The sequence below is a fragment of the Neoarius graeffei genome, chromosome 15, assembly GCF_027579695.1.
Source record: "Neoarius graeffei isolate fNeoGra1 chromosome 15, fNeoGra1.pri, whole genome shotgun sequence".
NCBI lineage: Eukaryota > Metazoa > Chordata > Actinopteri > Siluriformes > Ariidae > Neoarius > Neoarius graeffei.
Window position 1 is genome coordinate 40,952,894 of NC_083583.1, and position 9,190 is coordinate 40,962,083.

The 9,190-nt window shown below is 40.1% G+C and overlaps 1 protein-coding gene across 1 annotated transcript in view; it reads right to left on the reverse strand.

Moving 5' to 3' along the window:
• The window catches only part of ttc39c (tetratricopeptide repeat domain 39C), a 30,107-nt gene extending 21,339 nt beyond the window's left edge, over positions 1 to 8,768 (reverse strand). The window contains exons 1-2 of the mRNA XM_060940522.1: positions 8,277 to 8,768; positions 6,085 to 6,133 (exon numbers count right to left, since the gene is read on the reverse strand). Coding sequence (XP_060796505.1) covers positions 6,085 to 6,133; positions 8,277 to 8,425 — 198 coding nt within the window. The 5' untranslated portion in view covers positions 8,426 to 8,768. The remainder of the gene's footprint in view (positions 1 to 6,084; positions 6,134 to 8,276) is intronic.
• Positions 8,769 to 9,190: the final 422 nt, after the last annotated feature.

Genomic DNA, 9,190 nt, shown 5'->3' on the forward strand with positions numbered 1-9,190 from the left:
GGGCAAGCGTAAGGATCTGAGCAACTTTGACAAGGGCCAAATTGTGTTGGCTAGATTACTGGGTCTGAGCATCTCCAAAATGGTACATCTTGTAACAACATAATCAATGTAATTCACTTTACCTGTCAGTTATTTTAATGTTATGGCTGATTGGTGTACATCTTACTGTGTTGTGGGTAAATGAAAGAAAAAAGCAAAACAATGACCCGTTTGTGTCATACTAGCCAGGGTGTGCATGAAGTGGACAGCAGAAATATTTCAAATATGCTTAACTTGACATATGGCATGATTCCAATAGCAAACTTTCCTTAGCATTACTATGTACATAACCAAATTATAATCCCACTATCCAACGTCTGGTACAACACTATTTATTTACTTACTAATGAACTGAATGTTTCTAACTGATAAAATATTCCACTGGTGGTGAAACAGGAAATATGCATTTTCATCTGCAAACTCAGATTATATTATCAAGCATAATAAACCCAAGGAAAGCGAGAGGGGGGAAATGTGCTAATCAGAGGAAGTGAACACAAATACTAACAACAAAGAACCATTCTTAAGATACACAAAGACACTTTGACAGACAGAAAAACAGGAAAAAGGAAAGGAAGAATTCCTGACATGGCAGAATGCGACCGACATACTGTATGAATGTACTTTAAAAAAAAAAAAACTATTAAAACACTATATAACAATCAGTGCACGTGCCAAGAGCATCTCTACACGTCCTTCACTGAACACATAACACATGATTTATTCCATCTTCCTACTTCACCAGCACAAGAAAACTTGGGTCTTGTTTGGGATCAGAGAATCAGGGCCTCTATGTTTACAAAACTACTATAGACAAATATTAAGAATTCAATTTAATTCATTTTACTTCTTGACTTCTTTAAGCGCTATTCCTGTCCCGAACATAATGAACCCTTCTTGTTGATTTGTACTGATTATATTTAATGGGCTTCTCTCCTCCGCCTTCTTATGCTATTCCTTCCGCTTGTGAGGGCAGGTAATGACATTAATGTTTGCATTACAGAGCAGCAGCTCTGCCATATGTGGTCATGATACAGGCCTACAGTGGTGCTTGACAGTTTGTGAACCCTTTAAAATTTTCTATATTTCTGCATAAATATGCCCTAAAACATCAGATTTTCACACAAGTCCTAAAAGTAGATAAATAGAACCCAGTTAAACAAATGAGACAAAAATATTATACTTGGTCATTTATTTATTGAGGAAAATGATCCAAAATTACAGTACATATCTGTGAGTGGCAAAAGTATGTGAACTTTTGCTTTCAGTATCTGGTGTAACCCCCTTGTGCAACAATAACTGCAACTAAACATTTCCGGTAACTGCTGATCAGTCCTGCACACCGGCTTGGAGGAATTTTAGCCCGTTCCTCCGTACAGAACAGCTTCAACTCTGGGATGTTGGTGGGTTTCCTCACATGAACTGCTCGCTTCAGGTCCTTCCACAACATTTCGATTGGATTAAGGTCAGGACTTTGACTTGGCCATTCCAAAACAACTTTATTCTTCTTTAACCATTCTTTGGAAGAACAACTTGTGTGCTTAGGGTTCTTGTCTTGCTGCATGACCCACCTTCTCTTGAGATTCAGTTCATGGACAGATGTCCTGACATTTTCCTTTAGAATTCACTGGTATAATTCAGAATTTATTGTTCCATCAATGATGGCAAATCGTCCTGGCCCAGATGCAGCAAAACAGGCCCAAACCATGATACTACCACCACCATGTTTCACAGATGGGATAAGGTTCTTATGCTGGAATGCAGTGTTTTCCTTTCTCCAAACATAACGCTTCTCATTTAAACCAAAAAGTTCTATTTTGGTCTCATCCATCCACAAAACATTTTTCCAATAGCCTTCTGGCTTGTCCACATGATCTTTAGCAAACTGCAGACAAGCAGCAATGTTCTTTTTGAAGAGCAGCGGCTTTCTCCTTGCAACCCTGCCATGCACACCATTGTTGTTCAGTGTTCTCCTGATGGTGGACTCATGAACATTAACATTAGCCAATGTGAGAGAGGCCTTCAGTTACTTAGAAGTTACCCTGGGGTCCTTTGTGACCTCGCTGACTATTACACGCCTTGCTCTTGGAGTGATCTTTGTTGGTCGACCACTCCTGGGGAGGGTAACAATGATCTTGAATTTCCTCCATTTGTACACAATCTGTCTGACTGTGGATTGGTGGAGTCCAAACTCTTTAGAGATGGGTTTGTAACCTTTTACAGCCTGATGAGCATCAACAACGCTTTTTCTGAGGTCCTCAGAAATCTTTTGTTCGTGCCATGATACACTTCCACAAATGTGTTGTGAAGATCAGACTTTGATAGATCCCTGTTCTTTAAATAAAACAGGGTGCCCACTCACACCTGATTGTCATCCCATTGATTGGAAACACCTGACTCGAATTTCACCTTCAAATTAACTGCTAATCCTAGAGGTTCACATACTTTTGCCACTTACAGATATGTAATAGTAGATCATTTTCCTCAATAAATAAATGACAAAGTATTATATTTTTGTCTCATTTATTTAACTGGGTTCTCTTTATCTACTTTTAGGGCCTGTGTGAAAATCTGATGATATTTTAGGTCATATTTACACAGAAATACCGAAAATTCTAAAGGGTTCACAAACTTTCAAACATCACTGTATGTAATTGTGGAAAATCTTTCTCCTACTCTTTCTCTGGTCTCCCTACTCTTTTTTCCAACTATATACTGGATATAGTTATGGAATGTACAGATATTTCTGAACTGAAATGTTTTTCTCTTTTGCATCGCTACCATTTTAAAAACTTAAGTTGTTTTAAAATTTCCTTACTGCCAAAAGTGATAAGGGAGAAAATCCCATTTAAAAGACTTCATTCCAATCCCACTGAAATATGTCTCACATAGCACGACAGTTATAAACTAAACTACAGACAGAAAAACAATATTAGTGCTAATTTTGAAAGAATTATGAGTTTGCAAAAGGAAAGGAGTTCTCACTTTGATTATCCACAAGAGGGTCTGTCTCACCGCCTGAAGTAAAAGTCAGTAACGACATTCAAACACAAGCCTTATCTTGGTCATTTCTTTACACGACTGGTCTCTGTTGCTTCTGATCTTCAGTTTTGCTCTGTTGACAAAATTTCATTTTAGTTCTGTCTTCATAATTGTCATTTAAACATTTTAAAACATTGTCTGCTGTAGTCTGTACTAAGTATACGAGTGCTCTTCTCTGTTTTGATGACGATATGACAGAGCATAGGTGACATTTTGACAGCTGGTATCTGTTTGCAGACTAATCTGATTAGGCTTATGTCTATTTCACTATGGCATGTAGCTATCCAGGAACTCGATCAAAGCACGATTCACTGTGTGGCAGGCACCCAAAGGAAGGTTAGAAAGTACCGAAATAAACACATTCCCACTCCGACGTTTTAGTAAAATATACTAATACTTTCTTAATGAGCCCTGTGATGACCTGGCGACTTGTCCAGGGTGTACCCCGCCTTTCGCCCGTAGTCAGCTGGGATAGGCTCCAGCTCGCCTGCGACCCTGTAGAACAGGATAAAGCGGCTACAGATAATGAGATGAGACTTTCTTCAAGGAGAGATGTCAAAGTAGGTTAAAACCTGATTTTCCAGAATTCAGCCACAGGAATATATGCTGGGTTTTCCAAGACCACCTGTTCACACACACACATTCATTTTCTGTACCACTTATCCATTGCGGGTCACAGGTGAGCTGGAGCCAGTCCCAGCTGAGATTGGGCGAGAGGTGGGGTACACCTTGGACAGGTCACCAATCCATCACAGGGTTAGCACAGAGATGAACAACCATTCACACCTATGGGCAATTATAGCTAGATGACCTAATCTCCATATTTTTGGACTGTGGGAGGAAACCGAAGCCCTCAGAGGAAATCCATGCAGGCATGAGGAGAACATGCAAACTCCACACAAAAAGGCCCCAGTCAAGTACAGGACTCGAACCCAAAACCTTCTTGCTGTGAGGCGACAGTGCCAACAACTGCACATACATAAATATACCACGCTTGTAGTACTCAAGTCTGAATCGTGCCCTAATTTTAAGGACTCATGACTTGACTTGGACTTGATCACATGACTCTGACTCAAACTCGTGCATTAACTGCATTCGGACTCGTAAACTGGAGACGAGGACTCTGATTTTTTCTTTATTTTTTGGAACATACCATAATAATTTGGCATAAGATATTTATATCTACATTAATTTTTGTACTAATTTCATGCAAAAGTGTCACACCTGTGCGCCTTGGTGTGTGCATCAGACAGACTCTCGAGTGCGCTCTGGACAGCGCGTGCGCCAAGCGGACTCTCATGCATGCCCCATAGATGACTTGCACCTGCACTGGATTAAGGTGCCATCAGCATGCCTATATAAAAACTGTGAAAATGCACTTACTTTACGAAGTATTGAGTTGTGTCGCTGACACGTTACTGAGCCTTATTTGGTTTAGTCTCTGATAGCCTGTTTGTGCCTCGCTCGACCTACTGCCTGTTTCACGATTTTGCCTGCCGTTCTGGATTGTTTACCTGTCTTCACTTGTATTAATAAACACACCTTCTGTACCTACATCCGTCTCCCAACCATCTCTGACAGAATACTTCGCACTCCCTGACAAAGAGAATGCATATTCACCTGTTCATACGTCATGTTCAGGAACAAACTAATGTTAATGACGCTAAAACAGCCATTAAAACAGCCTTGTTCTTGGACTCGACTCAATTTTTTTTAATGACTTGGACTACGACACACACACACACACACATTTTATATATTATAGCATCACTCTCCATCCAGCATCCAGTCACTAAAAGAGGTCATTGTTGAAGAATGGAAAAAGACTGATGTTGCAAAATGTCACCAACTTGCTCATTCCATGCCTAGAAGACTTGGTGCGGTCATTAAAAATCATGGAGGCCATACAAAGTACTAGATGTAGTAGTTTTTGTTGTGGGGTGTACTCATTTTTGCACCACCCTAATTTGAGTAAAACTGAAAAATGTGTAATCTAAGTTTATATTATTAACCTTACTTTCCTGTTATAAGTTAAACAGATGTTATATTAAACTTTGTCTTATCAACATTTTGGAAATTGTGTTCATTGAGATATTGTTTAAAATGTTACTTTTCAAAGGGGGTGTACTCATTTACGCTGAGCACTGTAACACACACACACCTGGAAATGTTCTCATTCGTTTTACTTTTAATTTCATTTGACAGTGGTTCTCGTTGAGTTTCTTCCTCACACCCCAGAGAAATGTAGCAAGCTAAGCTACACCAACATGGCAAAAGTAGCTTACTACAAAAAATGCTACTTTTTAAATGTATTTAACTGAACCAACTTCATGGCAAGTCGAAGCGATCTATATCTGTTAGTCAAACAGATACACAGATAAAATGTTCAGTTCAACTGTTTATTAAACAATAGCTTGTGATCATGACCCATACTAGTCTAAAACCAATTTGGCAACAAAAACAAGCAAATAATACAAACACAAATTGCAGGTGTCTAATTATATATATATAAAATCTGTGTGTGTTTACATCACCCGCCTCATCTCAGGATCATACAGAAGTACTTCAGTGGCTACATACACAGTCAAAATGAATTTAAAAATATTTTGACCTCTAGTTTTATGCAGACTACAGTAGAAAGATCTGCTTGAGAAATTCTCAGGAAAATGTAGTTTATGCTACCACTGTATTTCATCGATAAAAGAGCTTCACTACCGAAAAGTTATTTGATTCAGAAAACAGCGACATTACCACCACACTACTGAAAAATGTAGTTAAACTAGTAACGTCGTTACTGTAGCAAAGCTATTGCCCAATACTGCTAGCTAGCTCGATTCTGTGGAAACTGGGATTGTGCTTGGCTTCATATAAACAAATGACTCTGTGTCACACACATGCCAAACACACACACAGGCAAAACACGCATGTTCCTGTGGCAAATTCATTCATCGCACAGACCGATGTTTTTGTAGTACAGCCCTGAGGTTCATAAGAAACACTGACCAGGAAGGACACGAAACTGGCTCCGAAGCTCATCAAGGGACTTTGGGTCCTGTAAAGAGAAAATATTACAAACAAGGAATCAGCTCATTTGTAATTACCACATTTTCCTGTTTGCTACAAGTTCCTGTTTTTCTTGGTTACTATAAATTATAAAGGATAACAAAGAAATCACAACTAGATGGTTTACCACATGTAGCAAAAGAATATACAATATATAAGAACATACAATATGGCTTAATGATCACAGCAAGGATGTAGCAGCCATATAATACACAAACATGACCTGAATCTGAATCTAATTTATTAGCCATAGACACTAATATAAATTAGGAATTTGTCTCAATATTGTTTCACATTTTATAAGCAAGACAAGCTGCTGTTTCTCCACTGAATTGGCAAAACATGGTATTGAATTTGAGTATCACAGTGTCTGCATGTCCACATTAATTCCTTTTAAATGGAGTTTCTTTATGCCAACTGGGAACTTTTTGCGTGTGTATGATGCATGCCTGTACACTGGGGAGTCCTAGAGAACTGGATAATTAAATTAAAAGGAAGTCACCAAAATGGACTGAAGGTGGACACCCCTGCTCCAAATCCTGTTAACTGATGCAGGACTGGGTCAAAAATTATTTCAACAATAGCTCAAGTCACACACCTTATAAAGCGAACACAGATTTCTGGAAATAATATCATAGTGGATCATATTTGTACAAGACAAGGATTAATGTGTTATGATAACATATGCACTTCAGTGTTTATGCAATCAGGGGCATAGCCAGACATTTTACAGTAGAATGATGTGGCCAGGTTAGGGCATGGTGTGGAAACCGAGGGTGGGGCAAAATGGTAACCTGCATAACATAATGTTACTCCACCATCTGTACATGGCTTGAGTAGGATCCTTATCAGGCCCACACCTAAGCAACATTTTTTTTGTCATTTACCAAACTACAAAAAGAATTCATATGCAACATAACATTTGGCTACATCTTATGACCGGCTAGTGGCCTAGTGGTTAACGTGCCTGTCTCTCGATCGTGAGTTCTATTCACGGTCGGGTCATACCAAAGACCATCATAAAAATGGTACCTACTACTATCCGGCAAGGCACGCTGCAATACAGATGCGAGTGGGGAGTTAAACTCTCGTGGTTACCAGAGGACTAGCCCCCCACTGTAACCCTAGCTATGTAATAGGCGAGAGGCCGAGGGCTACGGAAACGGAGATCAGCGCCGCCCGATGCGCCACATGGCATGGGAAGGATTTTAACTAACTTTAACATCTTATGAAGCATGTTAGCATTATGAATGCAATATCATAAGCTAACAGCAGCTAATAACAAAGTGAAGAAATCTAAAGTCCTGCCTCCAAATAATGTGGTCAGTAGAGCGAAGGAATAGTTTGCATTTGTGTTAGCTTGCTAAACTTGCTTGTTCCAGCAGGACATTACACTTCTTGACAATCCTTGCAGTCAAAGAATGACAGAATGATCTTTCAGATTTAACAGAGATACTGTAGTGAGAGTTTTGTTATTATTCGTACTAACCTATCAGAGCAAGATTTGCCAAATCGTTCAATTTCACCTCATAAGACACATGCTGGGGCGGCACAGTGGTGTAGCGGTTAGCACTGTTGTCTCACAGCAAGAAGGTCCTGGGTTCGAGCCCAGTGGCCGGTGAGGGCCTTTTTTCTGTGGAGTTTGCATGTTCTCCCCGTGTCTGCGTGGGTTTCCTCCGGGTGTTCTGGTTTCCCCCACAGTCCAAAGACATGAAGGTTAGGCTAACTGGTGGCTCTAAATTGACCGTAGGTGTGAATGGTTGTTTGTCTCTGTGTCAGCCCTGCGATAACCAGGGTGTACCCTGCCTCTCGCCCATAGTCAGCTGGGATAGGCTCCAGCTCGCTTGCGACCCTGTACAGGATAAGCAGCTAGAGATAATGAACGGATGGATGGATGGATGGATGGAAGACATACACTGACGACAACACAACAACAACAATGATGATGATAAAATGTCTTATTTGAGTGGCCAAAGGTGACCTACAGTGGTACTGGCAACCCCTGAGCTACACACTTGTGTATACTACCCTGTTCTGTACGTTTGGTGATTTCTCACATCTGCTAGAACTGGTCATTAAACTGACTGGTATGTTGCAGAAAATCAAATGTAGCCTCGCTGTATTAGACCTACCTGTATCTCCTGAAGAGCTCGTCGCTTTCTTTGAACCCATTGTTGAGGAGCATACTTATGCCCTGCAATGCCATTTCTGCATCATCCAGCTCTGCCTTCATCTCCAGCTGCTGATGCTGCTCGCGGCCTGCCATTGCGCATGCGCTCATACAGAAGGGTGATTAACAACGAATACTAAGCGTAGAGAAACCATTAAAATGACAGCCCAGTCCTAAAATAGTCCGGAACGTAGCCTAAAATGATATTAAACAATTCACAAAAATGTCTCCAGTTTTCGTGCGCTTGCCAAAACCCTATCAGCGTGTGTTTTAGCAGAGATTGAGCTGGCAAAGCCTATTTTGTGAGAAGAAAAACACCGCTGTTCAGGCCGAACGTCCTCTGCATAGTGCAATCCGTCACATTCATCTACTCTAAATCTGTCATATTGTTTCAAATTAACTATAACATCAATTTATTTTTAATTTTTTTTTACCATCCTGATCATTCACGCCGTGTGATAATCCTCCCAGCAGCATGAACTCGAAATACAGTGAAATATTTTCGCTTCTCATTCATTTCTGCCGGACTTTCCAGAAGCGGCGCACCAAAAAGCAAAGAATGGCAGGGTTGCCAGATTTCACCGCTTACTACCATTTACAATAATTGTTCATAAACCCTTCCCAACTCCCTATGTATTAATAAGGGATAGACTTCTAAAATGTATTAAAATAACAATACTAATTCACACCTTCATAAAGCAACATTAGTTTTTGTTTGAACTGAGTTTCAGATAAATTTGCTGAATATAATTAATTATTCGTAAACACCCTCAATCTGGCAACTCGTGTCAGCAAGTCACAGCCTATCATTGAACTGGATCACCTTCTCACACTGTGCATTCAACCACGGTTGCCAGATTGCATCAGATAACGTAT